Source organism: Rhipicephalus microplus, chromosome 2 (genome assembly GCF_043290135.1).
Source record: "Rhipicephalus microplus isolate Deutch F79 chromosome 2, USDA_Rmic, whole genome shotgun sequence".
In the NCBI taxonomy this organism is placed as follows: Eukaryota; Metazoa; Arthropoda; class Arachnida; order Ixodida; family Ixodidae; genus Rhipicephalus; species Rhipicephalus microplus.
The window spans coordinates 294,847,050-294,871,760 of record NC_134701.1 but is presented as its reverse complement, the minus strand read 5'-3'; the positions used below and the strand labels follow the sequence as shown (position 1 = coordinate 294,871,760).

At 45.5% G+C, this 24,711-nt stretch overlaps 1 protein-coding gene across 8 annotated transcripts in view; it reads left to right on the top strand.

Annotated features, from left to right (window-relative positions):
- LOC119178350 (sorting nexin-25) overlaps positions 1-24,711 on the top strand; it is a 141,337-nt gene that overhangs the window by 36,891 nt on the left and 79,735 nt on the right. For all 8 annotated transcript variants that reach the window (XR_012888420.1, XR_012888422.1, XM_075882289.1 and 5 more), the window contains 3 exons: positions 1,000-1,147; positions 21,195-21,379; positions 23,718-23,849. Coding sequence is in view for 6 of the 8 variants with exons in the window: in XM_075882289.1 (XP_075738404.1) it covers positions 1,000-1,147; positions 21,195-21,379; positions 23,718-23,849 (465 nt within the window). In the remaining 2 variants the exon portion in view is untranslated. The remainder of the gene's footprint in view (positions 1-999; positions 1,148-21,194; positions 21,380-23,717; positions 23,850-24,711) is intronic.

Genomic DNA, 24,711 nt, shown 5'->3' with positions numbered 1-24,711 from the left:
TTTCTTATTCATTAACGAGGGTCTCGTACCGGCAGACTTGGTGCTATTCGTTTGTATACGAGGGACTATTGGTCAGCTGCCAGCTTGTAATAAGTTCACGTGCTACGTGACGCCAAACAGGCTCATAAAGAGTGTGCCACACTCGCCGCCATAGTTACTGGTGGCGCTGACTGACACTCCCACGTTTAAATTCACATATATACCCAATAAAGTGGCTGGGGGCATCGCTGCTGTGGTAGCTCAGTGGTAGAGCATCGAATGTGTTATTCGAAGGTTGCAAGTTCGGTTCCTGCTCACGGCAAGTTATCTTTTCACCGACTTTTTTTTCTTCACATTTACATTACAATTCGGTCTAATACCTTTCTGTATACTTTGCTTGGCATTATTGTCTGTTAGATGTCATTAATATTGTGTCAGAAAACGGAAAAATGAGCCCTTATTGTATCGTGCGGCGGACGTGCCGCAGGGGGAACACAGGGCACGACGCTGAAGCGCCAGCTGACAAGAAGTACGGAGCCACCGGTAGCCAAGCAGGAACTCCTTTTATTGTGTCTAACAAAGAAAACAAGCCCTTACACTTATATTGTGTCTAACAAAGATATTGTTATATTGTGTCTAACAAAGAAAACAAGCCCTTACACTTACACTTTTGTAGGTTTTTTTCATCATCTACAAAAAATGTAGCATAGCTGCCTTCAAGCACGTAATAGAGCATCTACTGGTGGGCAGACTGGTGAGAACCAAGCAGTCTGCTCAACCACCATCAAACATTGGACTGCCAAGTAGCTCGCATGACATTTGTCTTCATAAAGCTGTTCATTTGCCATCTGTGGCGAGTATTCAAACACACTCGCATTTGTAATGCACCATGTCTTTTGTAGCCTTTGTTACATTCTTAGGTAAGCTCCTGTGCAAGAGTTGCAGTGTTCTCTGCAGAATGTAGCATTACAGGCAGCAAGGAACTTACCGAGCAATAATGTGGCATTGTTTGCTTTCCAGGGTCCTGAGGCATTCCTGCAAGCTCAGAAGGAAGTGTATCAAGCATTGGAGGAGCGCTATTACCACTCTTTTCTGGTGAGCGAAGCTTACCATAGCATGGTGATCGAGATGCAGAACCTTCACCTGGACGTTGGCACCTACAAAGAAGGTAGGGTCACTACACTGGCCTGGCAATATTGTTTTTCATCGGGGGACCTCTAAGCACAAATGTGAATATAAATAATATTCAAATTATATTAGCAGCTAGAAATTCAAATGCGCATGCTGTAGTCTTGGGGACCATTTTGTAAGCGTTCTGTGACATAACGGAATAAAATGTCGTGAAAGGACAAAAAGGAGCGAATAGCCAATAGCCAAGCTGAGATTATTCAGAAATATTTTCCAGGCATGAAGAAATATAGAATTATCATAGGTGAAAATCAGTATTGGCAGGCACCATTTTCCAAAGCTTGAAATTGAAGAGCACGATAACTTTAATAATTTATTTGTGTTAATTCCTTTAGTGGACGCTAGATGGTGTTGCAGTTTGATGAGTCGTTTTGTGGCGGGGTACTGGTTGTCATTTTCACGAACTGTCGCTGCGAGACTGGCGCAAGTCAGACACAAAGCTGGCTGATTCGATTTTCCAGCGCCAGTGCTTATGTTCCAATACAATCCAAGTTGTCTGGAAACTTTTGTAATCGTCCTATTGGATAAAATGAGACTTACATTTGTACTTTCGTTCTGTGTCTGTTTTGTGCAAAAATGATTGACAGCACTGCCATTTCCGGTTCATATTTTTACATATTCATCATCAGAAAAGCCTCAACCAGTCTCGTGGGGCTCCCTTTCGTGACACTTGGTTGTGTTCTATTACCATACCTGCCAAGTCTCCTGGATTAACTGGTATTTTGAATGTTTCTTCCGGTTGTACGGGTCATAGGAAAATCTCCTGGAAATCCAGTTTTACCCTGCGTGTCCAGCGCTTTGTCTGGCCACTTGAGCAAAGTGGTCTGGCCTCGTAGTAAAAAGGGTTCTTCTTTGTTTTTAACGATGTAGCAATGTTCAACTCGGTTCAATGCATGTTTTCGAGATGCCAAAATAGCGCCAGAACATATGGCCTGTCGAGTAGGAGCAGCGAAATCGCGCATGGCTGTGCAGTTTCTGAAGGTCATGTACATTAACAAAAAAAGAAAGAAAACTTTATTGTAGTGGAGGGAGGGCTGTGGCCCTGTGGTAGGGTTGATCTTTTGCTGGCTGCTGAGTGTGCCAGCATTCCAGGAAGTAATGGTGCTCAGACTGCTCACAGTGCTGTGCCACTGCACTCCGCTGTTCAAGTGACGGAGGTTGTTCCTGCACTGTCGTATCTTTTCTTGGAATTTCTTTGTTTCCCGGTGTAGGAAGTGGGCACTCGAACATTCACGCAGCCGTCCAACGCCCTGCCCCGTCACGGCACTGGTTTTCGAGCCAGACAGACAACTGCCGAATGTTTACGTTTGATATTACTTGCTAGAGTAAGTAGTGACGTACAAAAAAGACCCCACCTCGTCCTCGTTTCACGTTTGTGTTTTGCAAGAATGCCGACTAGAACTTAGTTCGCATTTACCACGCGGGCTGCGTTTTTTTACATTTACCACGCGGGCTGCGTTAGCAAACGGGCGCATGCACCGAGGAATGTGTGCCCATCTTTGTGGCTGTTTCATTGTACGGATGCACCCACGCCTTTAGGCATGCGAACGTTAACCTTCGGGGTGGAAGGGGGGTGGGGGGTAGGGTATAGTTAGCCCTTTACATTGACATAATAGGGAGGAGAGCGGCGACTGGGCGGACAGGGAGGAGGCAGGGGGTGATGCTGCGACGGACCTTCACTCTCCTCCACCTATCCGGAAGGGGAACTGGGCGTCCTCATGCCCACAACTCACTACACACTATCTGCACCGTTCCTTTATGCGTCCCCTTTCCATGCTCCCTCAAAAAGCTAAGCTGAACCGTGCTTCCACAAGGGTTAATCGAACCTAATGGCCGTTTGCCACGATTAACCAGCGCTTTTCCTTTTCGCAAGCCAGAACTTTCTTTTTCACTTTTCCCTATGTTTTAGTTAGACCATTTTCTTCTCTCACTGTCTATTTTATCCCCATCTTCCTTATGAAACACTCATCCCCCATATTCTAAGTTTTTTCCTCCAACATTCTTTTCTTTTTCTGTTTTTTTTACTCATCCGCAAGGGTTGCTGAAAAGAGTGCATGTTACGCGCCCGCGTCTGGACTACGATCGGAGAAGGCTGAGCTGGCGAAGGCGAGTGGTCCGCGGGACTGTACTATGGTCCCTTGCCAGACGAGATAACTCCTAAACAAGCGACGACACTCACGACAGGCCTCACATGCGGAGGGATGTTATCGCATGTGCCCTTCGCGCGACGGTGACAGCTGGGTCGTTTCATATTTGCTTCAGCCGCGTTCGTCCCCAGCACTAGCCCGCTTTTACTCACACGTAAAACAGACGATGCGTAAGCGATCTTATTGGTTTGGACTCTGATGACAGCATTCATATAATTGCAATTGCAATAATTACTCTCGCGATTCCATCCACTCCCATCTGGGAATTCGCCTCTCATGGGGGCCTGCGGGTAGGCCCAGAGAATGTGGCTCAAGTCTGCCCTGTTAGAAAATTTACACTTGTCTGAATGAAGTTTCGGCACGCAGCGGTTCATCGTTACCGGACTAGGGAACGTATGGGTCTGAAGTTGGCTCCACGCCACCGCCTGTTCTTTGTTCAATGACGAGTGTGCGGGAGGACAAATTTTCCTGCTTAGCCTGTAATACAGCGTAATATCTCTCTAAGTAGTCATGCGCTCAAATCTCTCATCGTCCTCCCAGCTCGACCAGGGCAATCCAGAGGCTCGGTCTGTGAGTCCTTGAGCTGTCTGGTGTGCAGATTCATTGCCGCCTAAGGAGGAGTGAGCAGGTTCGCTGGTCTTCCTTTTCAGCCAATATTCTTAAAGTGGCGGTCCCACTCTGGTGGCACCTACTCGGTATTTTATTCATTGTTTGCTGAAGCACTATGCTTACTGCACTCACCGTATTGATGTGAATTGTATTACAAAGCTTGAGTTACTTCACTTTCTAAAGACAGCTAGTAGCCTAGTATGAAGCGGTATGCATAGCAATGAAAATAATGCAAGCAAGAACCACTTTTTTTGCTGTACAAGCCATCGTTGTACTGGCCGTGGGGCAAAACTGTTCAACATGACCAAATGAAATTTGCTGAACCTCTTAAAAGCATTATGCAAGGTTTCTATAAAGAGATATAGCCAGTAAAGCAATTAATAAGTGCCGCAGGCTCCATTGAAGTTGGGCAAAACAATGTAAGTTTACGAGTGAATAACTTTTTTTGTTTTATTGCGATAGCAATTATATGGACACTCTTGACTGGATTTTGCCACTGGCGTCGCCGTCACTCACTGTGTATGTATGCGTATTTATATATATATGAAAATGCAAGAAATAAAAAGATACTGAAAATGACTCCAGCACGCGCAATTGAACATGGAACCTCTGATTTGTGTACGCAACAATATTGAATTGGTTTCTAAGCTACAAAGTACCTAAAGGGGCTATGAAACACTTTTTCAGGTACCATATTTACTCGCATAACTCGCGCACATTTTTTGCCGGAAAACTGATGCAAAGTTGGGGGTGCGAGAATTATGGGGGGAAAACTTTCCACGAAAACGTACAGAGCGAAAAAGAAAACGAAGTGGCCACAAATCCGGACTCTCACACCAGCAACTTACAGCAAGCTTTAAGAAGCACTTATTAGAACTCACCTCAACAATAAAAGCAGAGGTTCAACACAAGGCAAGATTTATTTGAGACACAAAAAGTGCAAGCAAATAGTCTAGAATTAGAATACCATACGCAATGCTTGTAGGCATTGCGGGCGTAACGATAGCGTCGCTACCGTTACGCCCGTAATATTCGTTGCATCCTGCGATCGCATTCTCTCTTCTCTCGTCCTGATGAAAGAGCTGGAAGCTAAGCAGGAAGGGATGGAAGGGGCAAAGAAAATACATTGCCAGTGCCTCGTGACCTTAAGCACTTTCGCTTTTTTTTCTTCGAATGCACAGCTTTTTCAGTGTGATCACACGCATGGACAAGTCGCGAAATCCTGCGGGGATCTCTTGAACGACCGAGCGAGTGATTTTCAATCCAGCCAATGGTTGATAGATGGGCTTTCTACGAGTGATTTTTCAGTGCCCTATGTCATTTATTGAGAGAAGAAAAAGCGATTTTACGCTGACTATTATAATTTATTGTGAATTCCACGCCGCATGCTGCGCTTTAATATTTGACTCGCGTGTTGTCAACAGACTCTACTACTAATCGGCAACGTTTTCTGAACATGCTCAAAAAGTGTTGCAGGGCTTCTTTAATGCCTGCGTGAGGTTGTTTTTCGTTCTGATGTAGTTCATGAATTATTAATACCTCAATTCGGCAATTCACGGCTCCACATGTTCAAGCATTACTGATGAAGTGACAAAACTATTCAAGCTAAAACTGAAATTTTCAATATTCGAGCAGCAAGGTTTTCTCTAGGTTTTTATGAGGAGAAAATTGTGTTAAGGTACTTGCAAATCGGCTTGCCAGGTTCGTACAAATTTACTTTTTTCTTTTATAGGCTAATTCACTACAAGTATTGCTCATTAGCAGGACCATGTATCGTCTTGCAATTACTAGTGCTCACTAACTTTGTGAAGTCGCGCTTAAAACAGCAGATTTTCAAAAAATAATAAATCTCGCAAATATCTTTTTATGGTGGCACCATCTGTGAAAAAAAAAAAACCATGCAATTGTCTCATGTCAGTTCAGAGGTTTGTCAAAAGTGACACCGCTAAACATGACTGCCGCCGAAATACGTATGGGTTATTTATCCAGACTTCAGTGTTTAGCCCAGTGGCTAAATCTAGTCGCTATGTCTTCAGTGTACAATGTAACTCACGAGAGGCTGCTAAAAAAAGAAAAGAAAGAAAGAGAGGGAGTGACAGAAAGAAAGAAGGGAAGAAAGCATGTCACATTCCTGACAAGGAGTTAAGGCTATTGTGCCGAAAATTCTAGGACGAGCATAGTTCTCGCCTTTGTAGCCAGGGGACTGTAGAATCGTTTTGAAGTACACAAAGAACTTTACCTTGCTTTGAGACACGTAGGACATTACCTGGTAGTCTGCTTTCCCTTCGCAGGCAGGTGATGAGTGTTTGGCAGTTTGTGTTCGACTATTTCACGTGAGACAGGTTGAACGATAGTATAACAATGGACCTTTTTCGAGAGACTAGTCTGCTCATGCGAACGGGTGGTGACTTCTTGATGCACGCCATGTTTTTTGCGGGGTCAGAAGGCCAAAAAGCTTATCTAATTGTTTCACAAGGTGGAAACAGGTGCGAACTGAGGGGCACCTGGCATCGTTTGCAAATCCTTCCGAAAAATACCAGTGCGTGGCGGATGACTTCAGAGGCCACCGACCCCCAATTTCAATTCCTGTGATCTCCATGGAGGGGCTGTTCAGACTTGAAAAAGGCCCATTGACAAGCTTGTGGATAGTTTGCGAGCAAGTTTGTGGGCAACAGTCGTGCTCGCTTATGTGCAGTAACAATCTTGTAAGCCCTGAGTTAGCGAGCCATATTTCCCCGACTGCAGCAAAAAGTGCGGATGGCTGCATGAGCTCTAGTGTTCCTTGCAGCTCTCGGTAAAATGTCATGGGTCCCAACGAAGTTTGAAAACACGATTTCCAGTACGTGTTCTCGATAAAAGATGTATTTGCTAGCATAATGATTACACTCGCATAACGGTAACACGTGTTGCAAATGATCATTGTGTTTTCGAAAATCGTTGATGTGAGTGCCATTTGCTTGTGGCAGTGGACAAACAACGACTGATATAGCAGAGAGGTAGCTTGGAGTGCGCGAATAGACAAGACATGCACCACTTATCTCTAGCAAAACTAAAGTTTAGCAAATAATCTGTTTGCTCATGTAGATCATGATATATTTTATTTTTTAGGCACCCAGCTTTCACTGACCAAAGTGCGTGACGTAGCTCATTCATTTACCCTCTCTGTATTGGCAGCATCGGCCGCCATAGACGCCTAGAAAATAAGACGTTTGCAGAGAATGAAGATGCGCTCAAGCATGTCGCTCCAATGAACCTTTTCAGCGACTGCTCCATGGGGGCAGCCACAAATGTATGAGTCACCTATTCTCAAATGACGAATGCCATACTCGGGTTGGCTTTGCAGCTACCACTCACTAAGCCAAGGGTCTCAATCAGCTAGCGTGCTATCAAGACACTGGGAATGGTGGAAGCGCAAAGGGGGGGGGGGGGGGGGATTCTAAACTTGAACAAAAAAAAAAAAAAAAGACTTGGAATCGTGAAAAAAGAAAAGGCTGTGCGCAAATTTTCCCGATGGTCAACCCATATGCTGGTGCTATGAGTGCCACTCATAAAGCAACCGTTTCGTGTGATTGCTTCTTTTACCACACCACTGTGCTGTGGTTCTGAAACAGGAATGAAAAGATCTGCTGTACCATGTGTGGGAACTGATCAGATTTTGACAGGTGCATCGTCACATTCGCGAAAGCCAAGCAAGTGCGCAGGAGGTGTGCGAAATTTCTATCCCAATAAAACCCGCGATGTGTCTTATACGTTTCTCTAAGAGGATTTCAACGCCAAAGCAGTCTTCTTTTTCTTCTCAGTCGACTTTATCTCCCCATCGAAAGCGTTCTGCACCTCGCGCGGTTTATCAGTCTCTTGGGGTTTGCCCACTTTAGACCAAGTGGTGATGTCGCATGTTGATGTCACGATTTCAAAAATTTTGGTGACCTGTGACATCAACTAATGATTTTTTTAGCACTCGTGTAGACCGCGCCGGACACTTTTCGTTCTTGATGGGGTCTCTAAGCTTTCCCGACTATGTGTACTGTGCTGTTTATTTTGTAAAAGCGCACGAATATTAACTTTTCATGCTGAATTGAGTACAGTAAAAGGCAGACTTGTAATAACCACTTTTTTATTATAAATAATAATAATAATAATAATAATAATAATAATAATAATAATAATAATAATAATAATAATAATAATAATAATTATTATTATTATTATTATTATTAAACTATTATTAATAAAGTAAGTGAATACAATATCAATAGAATTATTGACCCCTAATATTTTCACACCACCCTAATTTCATTTCCAAAAATGTCATTTCCGAAGCATGCTAGGAAAGTGCTGCTGTTTGCATGATAGTTATACGAGTAGGGTGTACTTAGCGAGAGTACATGGTCAATTGAGAGCTATGACCTGTTGAAATATACCCATATAGTAAAGAAGTTATAGTATTTGTGCATATATGTATATTCATTATTACACTTTGTGACAATGAAACACGGTTGCTTCAACTTTAACCCTCACAGATACATACAAAACAGAATGTCATGCATTTTACAGTCTGTCAGATCGAGCCATCAGGATCAATTTGTGCCCATACCCGCAAAAGTTGATACCTTTAAATCTCCTTGTTCTCGGAAACGATTGAATAGTGGAATGTGCTTCTGCATATTATTGTTTCGCTGAAGCCGCAACGTGTGAAGAAAAGAAGAAGAGAAAGAAGTGGTCTGTTTGGAAGCAGCTCGGTGTCGGCGCGGCTGCCCTTCGCCATTCGTTCTTGAATAAACACACTTGATCGTAACAGTTTTTGGTGAGAGGTGCTGGGTACGATAACGGCACCCCCGTTGAACAGACTCATCAACAGCTGAGGCGCAATACGTGGAGCTTCGCCGAAGTCGATGACTTGCTGGTCTACCACCTGCGATGGCGTCTCACAACGACAATGACAACGAGCCACCTGCTTCCCGCATTCTGTGGCAGCCCTACATCCAGCCCCCATCCTTTGCTGGACAAGCTGGGGTAGATGTCGACGCATGGCTCAGCTCCTACCAATGGGTGAGTCAGTTTAATGGCTGGGATGCTAGTGGCCAGCTCAACAATGTGGGACTCTCTCTCAGAGGAACACATACGTATGGTTTGAAAACCATGAAGAAAGCCTGACGACGTGGTGGAAGTTTGTTGATGAAATCAAGATGTGCTTTGGGAATCCGGCAGCGAAAAAGAAGCGTGCCGAGCAAACTCTTATGCAACGAGCACAAGTCCCTGGGGAAACCTGCACGATGTATATCGAGGAGGTACTCAAGTTGTGCAAAGCACTAAACCCCTAGATGACAGAAGAGGACAAGGTTGGTCATCTTCTAAAAGGGATCGCGGAGCGCGTTTATCAGTTCCTCATCGCAAAAGAATGTCTGGAGAGTGTAAGTGACGTCATCAAGCACGTACGCTTGAAACGCTGAAAGCGCGGCGAATTACACCAAAGTTCGGCCGCCTGCCCAACGTCACTAATGTCGTCAGCGTCGACGTACATTCAGCCCCATAGGATCTCGCGTCCATGATTCGCCAAGTAGTGCGCAAAAAGCTCGACCTATGTGAGGCGGCTTCTTGGCCAGCACCTAATGTCCGAGAGCCCTTTCCTTCCTGCTACTTCAGCGTGACGATTATCAACGTCGCCTCCCTAGATGTCTACAAATATACGCCTTGTCCGCAAGGGCCAAGCAAGCTATGCGCCCGTACTACCCATTGTATGACGACTACGCACGCAGACCACCTACTGTTTATTAGGCATGGAAAGGCCGAGCTATTCATCCTTCTGCTGCGCATCTCGGGAACGTCCCATATGCTTTCACTGTGGCATCCGTGGTCATGTCGCCCGATTCTGCCCCGATCGCCGTCGCATGGCAGCACCGTCCTATGGGGGACCACGCACTTTCTACGGGCACAATAATCAGCACGCTGATGAGACAACCTGGCCTTTAGACTTTGACAGTAGACAAAACCGTCGGGCGAATCACCACAGTGACTCACCCGCGTCTGTGCGCAGCTTGATGCCTCCACCTTCACGCTACCGAAGATTCGCATCTTCTCGACGATGTCCCATTTCGGGCGGTGCGACCGATGGAGGTGAGGTCGCCAGTCATCTTCAGCTATATGCCGCTACGCCTCCACCAGTGACCATGCGTCCGACAAGATTTGTGTTTCTGTGAACAATGTTACGACAGCTTTAGTGGACACGAGAGCAAGTGCCTCCGTTATCAGCATGAATTTCAAAACCCAATTAGGCCGTAAGGTGATGTTCAAGTGGGATAATGCGGACACAATTCGTGCTGTGAGTGGAGAATTGCTACGACCTCTTGGAGTGCACCGCGAACGTCTATCTAATAACGTCTATCGAGCCGAATTCACAGTGCCCGCTAAATGAACGCATAATGCAATTCTGGGTCTAGATTTCCTGCAACAGTGCGCTGCCACTCTTGCTTGCGGTACCGGCGAGCTTTTTGTCTCTCCTTTTGTTGCCAACCAACCTACTGCTTGTTCGCACACCCTCGCCGCCTGTGAGGATTCCGTTGTACCGGCCCATTCGTTATCCAGCGTCCATGTTACTGTTGCTAGTGCTGACAATGATCTATTCGATGCTATTGTTGAGCCGATGTCTTCAATCGTTGCACAGAAGGGTGTGCTCCTGCCTCGCTGTATTGTCTCTGTGGTCAGTGGTACAAGTACATTTTGGGTGTCAAATTTATCTAACCAGTCTGTTGTGCTTCCAAGCGGTATGCGACTTACCTCGCTTGAAGCGGATATAAGCCTTAATATTGACGCCTTAAGCAATGATGCCTCAAACGAATCCCGTGCGCATGAGACTAGCCCTGGTGTCCTTGAAGACTCTTCGCCATTTTTGAGCATGATTAACAAGGCACTACTCTCTGAGAAGCGTCAAGCCCTGGTCACCGTCCTTAGCAGGCGTGTTTCCTTGTTTAATTTCACCCAGCATGCTCCTAAAGTTCGTGTTCCCAATACGCGGGCTTGCCACAGGATTGACACAGGGTCCGCGCATCCGATAAGGCAGTAACCATACTGTGTGTTTGCATCGGAGCGCAATGTGATCGCCGAACAGGTGGAAGACATGTTGACTAAGGGCGTCATCAAAGACTTTTCGAACACCTGGGCTGTGCCGGTCATCCTAGTGAAGAAAAAAGACAGGTCCTGGAGGTTTCGCGTCAACTACTGGGGTATGAATTCGGTGATGAAAAGGGATGTGTATCCGCTTCTCCGTATAGATGAGGTTATCGACTGTCTTCATTCGGCATCTTACTTCTCATCTGCGGACCTCCAAACCGGCTATTGGCAGGGACCTATGCATTCCGTGAACGAAGAGAAAACCGCTTTTGTCACACCAGGTGGCTTGTTTAAATTCAGTGTCGTGGCGTTTGGTTTGTGCAACGCCCCTGCGATATTTGAAAGGTTTATGGACACGGTACAGCATGGACTCAAATAGGAGATTTGTTAATGTTACCTCGACCACATCGTCATTTTTGGACACACTTTTGCTGAACCCAACTATCGACTTGATGTTGTTTTAACATGCCTTGAACAAGCTGCCCTTACCCTGATCTCCAAAAAAAGTCGCTTTGGTCAGCGAGAAGCACTTGTACTTGGTCATCTTGTTGACAAACATGGTGTGCGCCCAGACTCTCAGAAGGTTGCTGCAGTTTGCTGTTTCAAACAACCGCAGTCACAACGTGAACTAAGAAGTTTTCTGGGTCTCTGTTCATACTTCGTCGATTTGTCCCCAGGTTTGCTGATACTGCCCACCCATCGACTTCACTGATGTGCGAAGATACGAATTTTATCTGTACAACGGAGTGTGATTCCTCGTTTCGTGAATTTAAATTCCTTCTCACGTCTGGACCCATACTGCACCATTTCGACCCATCTGCCACGACAAAAGTGCACACCGACGCGAGTGGCATCCGGTGCCATGCTCATCCAGTGCTTTGATGACGCCGAGCATGTCATCGCCTACTCCTGTTGTTCGTTGAGCAAGGCCGAGAAGAATTACACCATTACTGAACAAGAGGGCTTCACTGTTGTTTTTGCTGTGCATAAGTTCCGTCCATATCTCTACGGGCGGCACTTCCCGATCATGACTGACCACCATTCACTATGTTGGTTGGTTGGTCTAAGGGACCCTCCTGGTCGCCTCGGGCTATGGGCGCTACGTTTGCAGGAATTTAACTTTTCAATATGCTACAAGAGTGGCCGCCATCATGCAGACGCCGACTGTTGCTCGGGGCTTCTCCTACCAACCACTCTATGTGACGCCAACAATTCTGACGATTTTCTAGCTGCCATCGACAATTCTGCTTTTCCTGACCTCGCTACCTTCGGAGAAGAACAGCGCAACAACCATAGCTTGGATAATCTCTTTGACTCAGCCGCTCAACCGATAGGTAGCCATGGCTTTATCGTACGAGATGGCTTGCTTTGCAAAAAAAAATTACGCGGCTGATGGTGCTCGCCTTCTTTTAGTGGTCCCCATGAATTTGGGAACGCATGTACTCTACGCTATGCACGACGACACATCGGTAGGGCACCTGGGGTTCTCCAAAAGGTACCACCACTTGCTGGCTCAATTTTATTGGCCTACCATGCGATGCAGTGCAGAAAAGTATGTGGCCAGTTGTGATAAATGCCAGCAATTAAAGCGACCAAGTACTACTCTGGCTGGTCTCCTTCAACCCTTGACGTTTCCCTCATCTCCTTTTGAAATGGTTGGAGTGGATCTCCTCGGTCCATTTCCGTGGTCATCGAACAACAACCGTTGGATTATAGTCTGCGTCGACCACATGACACATTATGTGGAAACCAAAGTGCTATCAACAGCGACGGCCACTGATGCATCGAGGTTCCTCCTCTCCTCTGTGATACTGTGCTATGGACCGCCTCGGATTATTCTGAGTGATCTTGGTCAACAATTCGTAGCCAATGTTGTAGAAGAACTCTTGCGTCTCTGTGCTTGCCAGTTTTGCCACTCGACCCCATATCACCCGCAGACAAGTGGTATTGTCGAGCACCCCAACATAACATTTACCAGCATGCTTTCGATGTACGTTGACTCGAGGCACTAGAACGGGGATGACATCTTGCTATTTATCACCTACGCCTATAGCACAGCAAAGCATGAATCCTTTGGCTACAGTCCATTCCATCTTCTTTATGTCAGACCACCCTGCCACTTTCTTGACACTATTCTGCTTTTTCATGCTCATGAGGACTCTGGCATTGCCCAAACTCTCTGCCGTGCAGAGGAGGCACGTCGCCGAGCTTAGCTCCGTATGTTGGCATCCCAAGACCGCTCCAAGTTCGCCTATGATTCACGACACAAGAACGTGTCGAACGGAAAAAAAAAGGAGACAAAGTATGGCTGTGGACACCCTTTCGCAAGCGCGGCATGTACTAGAAGTTCCTGGCTCGTTACACCGGTCCCTTTGTCATCGTTGATCACCTAAGTGATGTGACATATTCAATCGCCCGTCTCGTGTCTCACGGCTACTGTTCTAGGCAGACGCAGCTTGTTCACGTCGCCCGCCTAAAGCGCTTTCATCCTCGGGACTGATCTGGGAAAGGGGGAGTGTTACGCTGAAGCGGCAACGTGTGAAGGAAGGAAGAAAAGAACGAAGTGGTTTGTTTGGAGGCAGCTCGATGTCGGCGTGGCTATCCTTTGCCATTCGTTCTTGAATAAACTCACCCCATCGTAACAGTATAACTAAAATGAACTCTTCGGTGGAATCTGAAAAAAATGATACTGGCCTAGTATTCTTCAAAGCAACCGTATATAAGTTTTTTTACCTTTTTTTTTCAGTGAAAGGTGGCTTGTATGCTTTGACATCAGTTCAAATAATTAGACGTAATTATGAAAAAGTTCCTTATTTTGATGATTACAATTTTGAAGCATGTGTAACAGTGTATGTTGAGTGTAGTGTATGTGTTGCTCTCTGCTCAATGTTGGTCACTACTGTGTAAAACTTGAATACTTTTGTGCATTGTACTTTTGGTTGGATTTGCTTTTCATTTGCATTACAATTTATATGGTCTATAGTTATCTTTAAAGCTACCAGATGCATTGTCTGTCTTGATTCACTGTGTAGTGCTTGTGTCTTTGTGTGAAGAGTATTTTAGTACTCCACCCTGTATCGGCCTTTGGCTAACAGTATAAATAAATAAATCAATCACTCACTCACTTATTTATAAAGAATAGTCACATGTAATCACTGTTCTTTGAGTTGCATTGCTTCCTTCATATGTTTGCTTGCGAATAAGACAATTTAGTTGCTTAGGCGGCGGTTGACAATGAAGCACGGATATATGTTTCATGTGGGACGCACTTGTGCTAAGCAATTTTCGTGCAAGCTTTCGGTTATATACTTTTGGCTTGTACAAATAGGTTGGGTTCCTTCTAGAAAGAACTTTTACACCAAAAATGTGCAATTCACATCTGTTTTACGACTTAGCTGCAGCCCAAAGGGAATTCGTTTTATAGCTGTAAGAATTGACTCAATTGGCTCACGGCAATTTCGATTGCGAACAATAAAACTCCCGATTTTTCGCAGCTACACGAGAACATTCACTGTCAAATTTTGCCGATTAAGGGAGTCCTCGCATCTGGCTGCCACTTGGTACATCTTATTGCGTTAAACACCGTGCCACTGTGAACTAAACAAGAGTGCTTGCTTTCTTGTTCTTTTTTAGTCTTCGTCCCATTTGTTTTGCTTTATTTCCTACGCAGTGATTTTTCTCGACCTTGATCTAGTCAACTGCCATTCACACCACTCAGTCGTAGTGATATTTTATTTCTTTAGCGGCTTATCATGCTCCATATGATGCAGCATCACGCTAAGGGTATACTCTATGTGCCCTGGTAGTTGGATCATGCGGCGTCAGGAGGTCGTCGGCGTCAGGAGGTGACGTAGGGCGAGCCCAGTCGGCCAGAGCTACGCTAACGCCGGAGATCGCAAGCGCGTGACGCGCGCGCGCGCACAATTGGTCAGCACGGAATCCAGCAAGCGTGTCTCTTCAGAGCTAATCGATGAGAAGGTCCCTGTGGCGGCTGTAGAATCCATCTTCCCGGTCTTCTTTTTCAAAGCCTCTTGAGCACTACAGTGATCGAGGATGATATACGAGTTCAATCAGGCAAAAATGAGTATTCTACAACAACCTGGAATAAAATTTAGGACATTTTAAAATTTATTTGTGAAACCCAATAATAACTTTTAAAAAATGTTTTTATAACTGTTATTTAATAATATGTAATTATGTACTAGTCATGCTGCACTTGTCAATTCACCACCTCTCTGACAAAAAAAAAAAAAAAGAATCGTAGAGACTGGTTAAGTAGTGACAGAACCAGATATATTGTTGCTCCAATATGACACCATCAGAAATGCCACTTTGGGGAACCAGGTAAAAAAAATTGCCGTTAGAACGTTTTATTGTGCAGCCCCTGCTGCGCAGTCCCATTGATGCTAAAATATCGTTCATGAATGTCTGGCCATTCCCACTACAAAGCATTGTCTGTGTGGATAAAATGTTTATCTTAAATGCATTGCACGACTTTTCACCATCGACTCTGCGCGAGTTCCATGCCGTTATAATTTCGCCACAACAGTCACACTTCACTATCAGTTTCTTAGCGAGGCCATAGTCTCGCTCACTCGTGACCAGTTTCGAACATCCGCCACATACTTTGCACCATGCTTTGCACCGTAGGGAATCGGCGAGAAGCCCATTCAGGATCACCAAGTCGACCATCAAACGCGAAGCTGCAGTGTCCGCGGCGGAGGCCGATGATGCGTCACTTGCATCCGGGAAAACCGCACTCTTTTGCGCTGTCGCCAGTGTCTACTCAAGTTGATCAGCCATGACCTGCTCACAAGTACTCGCTTGGGCTACATTACAGTGGCTAGAATAGGGAAGTGTGATGAGCGGCAAGTGGCGCCTACGGAGGGCACTAAAGCCTCTGAGGAGGAGCCGCGTGGGGGCACGCGCAGTCATTTATACGTTGTTCGCACATTTCCGACAGTTTTATCGAGCGCGTTCGTCCTCATTTTTTTTTATTACGGTGGCACTCTGACACTAATGCTTCTGTATGCACTCTCATGGCGCGAAAACAAAGCCATTGCTTCCCCCTATGGTGCACTACAGGCTACAAGTCAGCTAAAAAGAAGCATGCGTTGTTTGGCGTTCCAAAGGACGAAACTCTGTTTGCGCAGTGGCGGAGAGCGATCCCGCGCGCTGACAAGCTGCTTGAAAAAAAAAAAAAAAACCTCAGCTGTGTGTGAGCTGCATTTCAACAAGAAGTACATCTCCTGGCACTTTTAGCACACTGTGAGTGGCAGAATCGTCCGCATTGAATGAAGTTGGCCAATATAGGCGTGCTTGCCGGTGGCGGGAGAGGGGGTGGGGAAGGTATATTGCAGGGTGCCTCCTCTCTGTTAAATTAGTGTATGAGGCAGATTTCGCGCCCCCCTTTTAGATGACTAAAAGAGTGCCATGCTGCCTAGTCAATGTATAGAGCAGATTTAGCACTCCCTCTCAGGTGGTTAGATGGGGCACCCGCCCCATTTGCCCCCTCCTCGTACGGACGCCTATGGGTAGGCCTTTCGGAGAAGCTCTTAGCATTTCGAGACGCCCTTGAAATCACTTCTTCAAAGTGGTTTAGCTACAACGAAAAAGCTTGTTCCCTCCTTGAAAAAAAAAAAAATTAAGTATGCCACCTTGGGCTGTGCACCACATGGTCCGAGCCTCACTAATCAAGTGACCAATTTTTTTCTGCTCACCCATTTGCGTTTTTACACAAAGGCACTCCACAAGGAGCGAACATATTCCCGTGAAAAGAGGAAGTGCCCAAAGCTCAGGCGGATCACTTAGGCTTGCAGCCCAATGTTATGTGGGGCGCTTGTGAACTATAAAACTTTTTTTTCGGGGGGGGGGGGGGAGGGGGCAAAAAATTGCCCGCAGCTTCCCTCGGGGGAACACTGAGGAGGATGCGGAAGCGGTTCCGCCAACAGTTTGGCCGGCGCTGGTCGAAGGGACGTCGATCATTCTGTTTGTGGATTCGTTGGCATTCATTTCACGGCGACTTCGGACGTCCACGCGCCGTACAAACCAACGGACGAGCGGCAACTGAGCGAGCGAGCGCCGACCTTGAGTATATATACAGCGCGACGGCGCATGCGCTGTCAGCTGTCAAATGTTCTCGAAGGAGAAGCGCACGCGCGGCACAGATGGCGACGGCGCGACGGCGCATGCGCTGTCAGCTGTCGAATGTTCTCGAAGGAGAAGCGCGCGCGGCACAGATGGTGGGCGACGGCGCGATGGTGCATGCGCGCGCGTCAGCTGTCGAATGTTTGAGAAGCGGTGCGGACGGCGCACTACAAGGCGCGAGTATAAGATGCTTCCGCATCTAAAAAAGATGCACAACAAACTATTGATTGATATGTGGGGTTCAACGTCCCAAAACCACCATATGACTATGAGGCGCCTCAGTGGTGGTCTCCGGAAATTTCGACCACCTGAGGTTCTTTTATCTCACGACAAATGATGAATAAGGCATTGTTGTAAACAGATAGTGAAATGGGTTGTATGACCTGTGTGCAGGAAATAAAAGGTTTTCACCCAGATACCGCTTGTGATTCTCATCTCTGAGTTTGACGTTACTAATGATGGGGCTTTGTTTACAGATTAGTGCTTCAGGAAATTATGGTTTGCCGTGGAAGGTGTTGCAAGCAATGGCTGACAACTGAGTTCATTGTTCCACTCGTCCACCACTTCGCAACGATAAAATTTTTCAGTGCCGTCACGTGCTCACTTTCGGCACCCTGTTGATATTTCAGTGCAGTCGCGCACCTGCGTAGGCATCCTGTAATTCCAGAAGCTAATTAAAATATTTTCTCTGTCGTCTTTTGAGGTCACGCAGGAGCAACAAAATATATTTTAAATGTTTCACATTGGCAGTGCGCGTGGTTGATTCCCGTCTCTGCACAGCGCATCGTCTTCTTGGGTGACACGCAGACGTGTGCCGATGCCACCTGGCGGTTTCCTCTCAAGGCGTTACGCGCTAGCTGGCGCTTCATCACACTTTCCTATTCTAGCCACTGTAGCTACGTTGCTGCTCGTGACAGCTTCAGCGTCAACTCGCACAAGGCTAGAGTCAGCGAGAAGAATTCCATCATTCTCGAGAGAATCGCTACCAGTTGCATTGTCGCGGGCCGCTTGCTTATCATTTGTAAAGCCAGATGATGGCATGCCCTTATCTTGCAGACCAGTATCACCTGCGCCAACGATGTCGGATGCCCGCGAGTCGCTTGATCATCAGTAGAGCGGCGCGATACCATGCCTTTGCGGAGCAGACCGCAATCACCTCTATCGTCATTATTGGGTGTCGAAGCAACGACGCACGCTTGCTGATCGCTTGCAGAAACCTGTGATGTCATGCCGTTAGTACATTCTTTCTTTATTTTGGCTCGCTTTCGGTTGATCTGATACTCTGAGTGGAACTTTCTCAGTCCTCCTGGCACGTTTGTCATGGGAGTGTAAATTAAGCTAAAATGTGCCTCAACTAGCCAGGTTTTCAAATGAAGTGCCGTAAGCCAATCAGACAACGCCATTTGAGCCATGTGATCGGAAGTGGCCAATGACAACGTTTTACGCCTACTTTCTTTTTCCTTGTTATTTTCGAAAGTGGCAAGCTCGGTGTTGCCTGACCTAGCGATAAAAAAAGACTAATGCGAGAGCTTTTAAACAATACCAAAATAGCCACGTTGGAGCGGGCCATTCAAGAGTTACAGACAGCCGAAATAAGCGAGATTTGTTCACAATTTAAAGGGCTGGGGGCATGGCAGCGCATCTTTGATTTACTGTTATGCCGCTAGTACGCGAGATTTTGAAACAAGAACTTGCACACAGGTGCACAGTGGTAGAAAGAATACAAAAATTAGATTTTTGAAAGTTCGATTTTTGGGCAAATTTTCGAGTCCCAAGAGCCATGTCTCCCCTTAATATTGCTTCTAAAAACTATAGCCTTGCTTCGTAAAACATTCGAATATGTTGCTATCTTATTCATTGCTTTGCCCTTTTGGCAAAGCTTACTTTTTCTTGCTTTATAATAATCACATAAACATAGACAAGCACGAACACTTTAAACCACCGCATTGCCATTCCTGTAGAAATTGTCATGAGAAGCACCTCAGTCAATACGTTACACGCTGCAACACGTTCAAATTTTACTTCTTTTGCTTCCATTGAAACATGGAATGCGTTGCCCCAAGATATTATTGCCATGGATAGCGTATGAAATTTTGCGCAATGATTAGAGGAGTATTTTCGTACGCTATAACATATTGACGTTTTTTTTTTTCTCTTTTTTTGCGTTCTTGACTGTGAGGCTTGCGAATTATTTGTTGCTTTGGTTGGCATAAATAATGTCTAATTTCATTTAGTGTATATTGTAACCATTCCCTCCTTGATTACGAGACTTACCACATTTTATTGTTTTAGTTATTATGACTGTCTAGTTTGACATCTTGTACGATGCACTTCTCCAGTATATTTCTCGACCCACTCCCTGTAATGGCCTAAAAAGACTGGCAGTATTTGACAAATAAAATGAAAAAATAAATATACAGCACAAGCGGAACCAAAGCTGCTGGAAACTGGCTGAGAAGGCCACCTCCACATTTTATACATGCCGCATATCTGGGCAAATGCCTTTTGTAGAATAAATATTCTCTGACTCCCAGCAGCAGCTCTCTATTGAATTGCTGGCATACATTTCTGGCAATTATTACTTCTAAAAATTGTCAGATTGCGAAGCTGATACTTTAATATTTGACTTGCAAAGGTTCTTTTGATTACAGAACATTGATGTTACTGTTGCATAACTACGAGGGGCACGCATTTCTGTCAAGTTCGCCAGCCAAGTGCATTTTCTCAACAACAAATGTACACTGGTTTAGCAAAGGTCTGTCAAAAATCACTCTGTTGCCAAAACGGGCAAATTCAAATTGACTGTGACAGTTGAGTGGCTGGACCAACTACCGTATTTACTCACGTAATGAACCCACTCGCATAATAAACCTATCCCCCACCTTGGTTTTTGAAAAAAAATATATATATATAAAATATTTGTTCATATTATTTCAGTATGATAGCCACGGCCGTTGACTATCGAAACAACATTGAATCAAGCCATTATATAATAGAATAACAACGCAATAAAAGTCAAAGCATACTTTTGCAACCATGCTAAAAAGTTGCGAGCGCGAAGGACATCAATGGAAATTTGAAAGTCGCGCCTTTTGCGGCAAACTGCCATCTGCCAAATGCAAGAGAAACCACTTTGCTGATAAGGCCACGCAAGCACAGCGGCACAAAAACAACAACAACAACAAAAAAAAAAAACAAAGCGCGTGACGTCCGAAATGGCGGGCGTGCGGCTAAAAACATGCCGCGCCCACCATCTCCGAGGCCATGAAAACGCAACCGCACCCACGGCACCCACGGCGCATCGCAGACCTGAAACATCTACCGTAAAATTTGTGCGCCGCCGTCTGACGCTGCGGTTTTGTTGTCGGGTTTTTCGTTGTCAACTTAGTTGGGGCACTTGCTGCGCAGGTGCCCCAACTAAGCCATGTAGCTAGCGTCCCACCGGTACGCTAGCTACATGGCTGGTTACAAGCAGTGGGCACATGAACATTGGAATCGAGCTCCTGGACAAAACTTCAGCGTCGATCCGTGCGAAGAAACAAAACGAGCTTCGGTACTACAAAAAAAGATATGTTGTGCATTTCATGCGCCAAACCAAGTAAAGCCGTCACAGGAAGTTTTCGCTGTTGTAAGTCCCGTGACTTTTCTCCTGCGTAATCAACCGTCCTCCCAAATTGGCGTCAACTTTTCTGAAAAAAAGGTGCATTCGTTACGCGAGTCTGGATCATGCCTGACAGGAAGGACATTATTATGTAAACATTCGTCGTATTTGTAAATCTTACCTTTTAAAGCGCAAAATTGTTCAAGACAGCTCACAGCCTTCATTGAAGTGAACCTGCAGCTTGTGTTGTGTGTTCTGGAACGACCAAATCAATATGGCTCAAACTAAAGCCCTCTTTCAGAGCAGGTAGCTAGCTATCGCATCCCTTCAATTGAGTTCTTTGCCAAAGGTCTTCTTTAGCAAATACTGCTTTTCCAGCCGGAGGAGTATATTTTGAGAGCGTCTTTTGCTTGCAGATGAACAGAGCTGCTCAAGCGGCAGCCAGCAGGAAGAGTGTGTGCCCCTGGGCTCGCCCGCTGAGCCCACAGTGGAAGAGTGCTGGGCACAGCGAAAGAGCCAGCTGACACGGCTCGAGTCTCGGCTCAGTGACAAGCGCAGGGCTCTGCAAGCACTGCAGGCCACACCAAATTCAGACCCCAAGGTATATGTCTCCCTGAAAAACTGTGGTGGTTGAACATGCCCGGCCATGTAAGCCCACTGCAAGTCGAGTGCCTATCCGAACCACGGGAACAGCTCGCAAATAAGCTATCTTTAAGCTGAGACACCGTGCACAGTATACAACTGGGTTAGATGCTGATCAAGTATACAAACTGGAGTGGTCAGATCAACAATAGAGATGCATAGTCCCACCAATATTGTGACTCTGGTCCTATCTGCCACCTCATCCAGAAGAAGCTGATGGGGAAGCGCAGCACTATTGTAAAAGTCAAGTTGAGTTACAGATTTAGCATAGCATATCATAGGAGGAGGTGCCACAGTTTCAGATAGACTGCCAGGGGGACTTTTTGTGGACTATGTGTACGGGGTAATGATGGGCATGGGACCATATCTGCCAAGTCTCTCGGATTAACGAGAAAACTCCAGGATTTTGGCCGTTTGTTTTGTTTGTATTGTTGTCATGAAAATTTCCCAGAAATTGAAATTTCTGTGCGTTATCTGGCTGCATTAACAAAAAAAAGCAGCTCACCACTCCAGGTTTCTTGAACCTACCCCATTTTATTATAAATGAGTTAAAGAGGTGTTCATCTAAACATACATCTCAGTGATCCGAAAATGTGGCAGATACGAATTGGTGAAATTCACCTGCCAAATTTTACTGTGTTCATTTTGCCTAACTTTTAATGTTCCAAACACATTTTCTAATAGTGGCGGGTGATACGAACTTTAGTTTGGAAACTGTCGAATGAAGGTTGAGAGCAGCATACTCGAACCTTCGGAAGTACGCGTGCGAACGGCGCATGCACTTTCTTCTACAGTGCGTGTAATTGTCGTTCCCACAACCACTGTGGACGAGCTGCGGGTCCCTCTTGACACAATTATGTATGGCGACAACGTAACTGACAGAACCCCGAAAGTGTGCGCTCAACAAGTCAAAGCAACGCTGCTTTCCACAAATTATGTGGACAATACTGTGGCAGATGTGATCGTAGATGGCATAAAACGACTTGGTTTTGAAGGCTCATGCGCAGCCAAGCCCATGGGAATTGTAAAAGGAATGACCGTTTGCCACAACCGCCGCGCACAAAACGAGCTCTAAGGGCACGCAGCGGTAGATTGAAGAGTAAATACGTTAAAAAAAAAATCACAGTTTCGCCGCAAGAGCGAAGCGATGAATGCAACAGCAGCCACTTGGAATGTCATGCTGAGAACAGCAAGCAGATCGAAATGTGCAGCACGCTGCTCACGAACAAAAACGATACTCATAGGACGAGGGTGAACTAACAACGTTTACTGCTCGACACGTAACGTGCTGTTTAAACAAAAACGATGCACGATACGTAATGACAGGTACAGATGAGTACAAACTAATAACAAGTGTCCCAGTTATACCTTGGTGTGTATGAAAAGCGTGCTCTTTTCGCAAATGGGCTTGTGCAAAGATCGAAGTGACCTTTGTGGGCCCGGAAACTAACGCAATCGTTCCAGTGAAAGCCAAAAGCACACGATTCTCCTCACCAAAGGATAAGTGTGCGCGAACAAGCATCTACCCCTCTCCCTCCCCCCAATCTGCAGGGCAAAGTATGCACGAGAGATAAGTGCGTGTCGGCGCATCGTGACGAGCTTGGCCCGAAGCGCGAGCGGCTTTTTTTTTTCTTGAGTGTTCATATATATATATATATATATATATATATATATATACATATACATAAAAGGTGAATGATGGCAGCGGCAAAAAACCAGCCTAGACTGTTCATATAATTGCTATCGTAATAAAAAGGGGCTAGACACTCTGTCAAAAGAATCTAGTAGCGAGCAAAGCTTTGACCCGCGCATTTGCGGCAGCCAGCTGCGCCGTTCCCTCGGTTCATGTCTGTCTTTGGAAGACATACGTGAGTTGTTTTGGCGGAAATAGATTATGCTAGTTGTGTTGATCTTTTGAGACTCTCACCTTAGGAGAAACCCTACCCTAGTGTGTTTGGCCTATCCAAGCCACTATAAGACCTCAACGCTCATGTTGGTGCTTGCGATTGAGGACCACCCTCCGCCTCTTGTTTTTCTGCGATGTTCTTTTTTGTTTATGTATTTGTCTTTTTGTTTTTTGTGGTAGAAAAAAAAATATGGGCAAATAATCAGCCCCCCCCCCCCCCCTTTTGTTGTGAAAATCTCCTGGATTCAAAATTCTTGAACTTGGCAGGTATGGGACTACTTGAATGACAATGGGCCCACCTAGCAATATTTTAGTGGGTGTACAGTGCAGTGCTTTAGTTGAACTTGTGACACTCTGCAATGACATTGAGTCGGTGGGTGCGGATTCGCAGATGGTGAGAGTTCTGGAGAAAGAGATACAAGACATGCGTGCCAAGTGTGACCTCCTTACCAACCAACTGAAACGAGCACACGACTGGATACAGGGCTCGGGAAAGTGGACCGTCACCATAAGCGGCTCTCAGGTGGATGCTTAAGCAGTAATTACTGGCAGACTCAGTGCACATTTCTTTGCATATTTTACCAACGGTGGTTTTATTGACAGGCCTAAATGAACGTGTATGGTAGTTTTTCGTTTAATGTCTGGCTCATTGTGTTCGTTACATTACCAATCATTAAGAGGGCAAATTATTGAGAATCACTAAAATATTATCTAATGCTTGTTGCTTGCTACGCTTTTCTCTGCGTGGTATTGTCAGAAGTTAGTCGTAACAGGCAGTAATGAGTGCTCTGCGTCAACTGCTCCCGGAATTAAATGCAATGTCAAAACACTAAGAGTATCAATTGTGAACAGTGCAGTCTACTTATAACAATATCCAATGAACTAATAATTGTTGTTCGGTGTGTTCCTAAGTTTAAATATTTTTTTTTTCAGTAGTCTTTGCTATTAGATTCTATTCGCCTCGGAGTTTTACTCTTCCCTGAGACAAATTATTTCCAGTGAGCGTCCAATTGACTGTGACTCCTTTTGATTTTAACGCTATCGCGTTCAAGAGCTCGTTTTGCAGAAATTCTGGCGTCGGGGTGTCGTTGGTTGCGAGAAAGAAATCATTTTACACGTGACCGAAAAATCGAGAACAATGCAAATAAAATAAATAAATTATAAAAATCTTGGAGCAGGGTTGTTTGGGTCCAAGTGGGGACCGAAACTGGGACGTTTGTGTGTAAAGCGGGTGTTATACCACACCGTCATGCCTCTGCTTGTGTAAGCAGTGAAAAGAACTTCCCCTGCTTGGAAATGCAGTGAAAATAGCTTTCAGATTTCACAAACACACGCGTCCTGTATATATGCTTCACAACGAAACATGAAATATTGCAGTAATAATG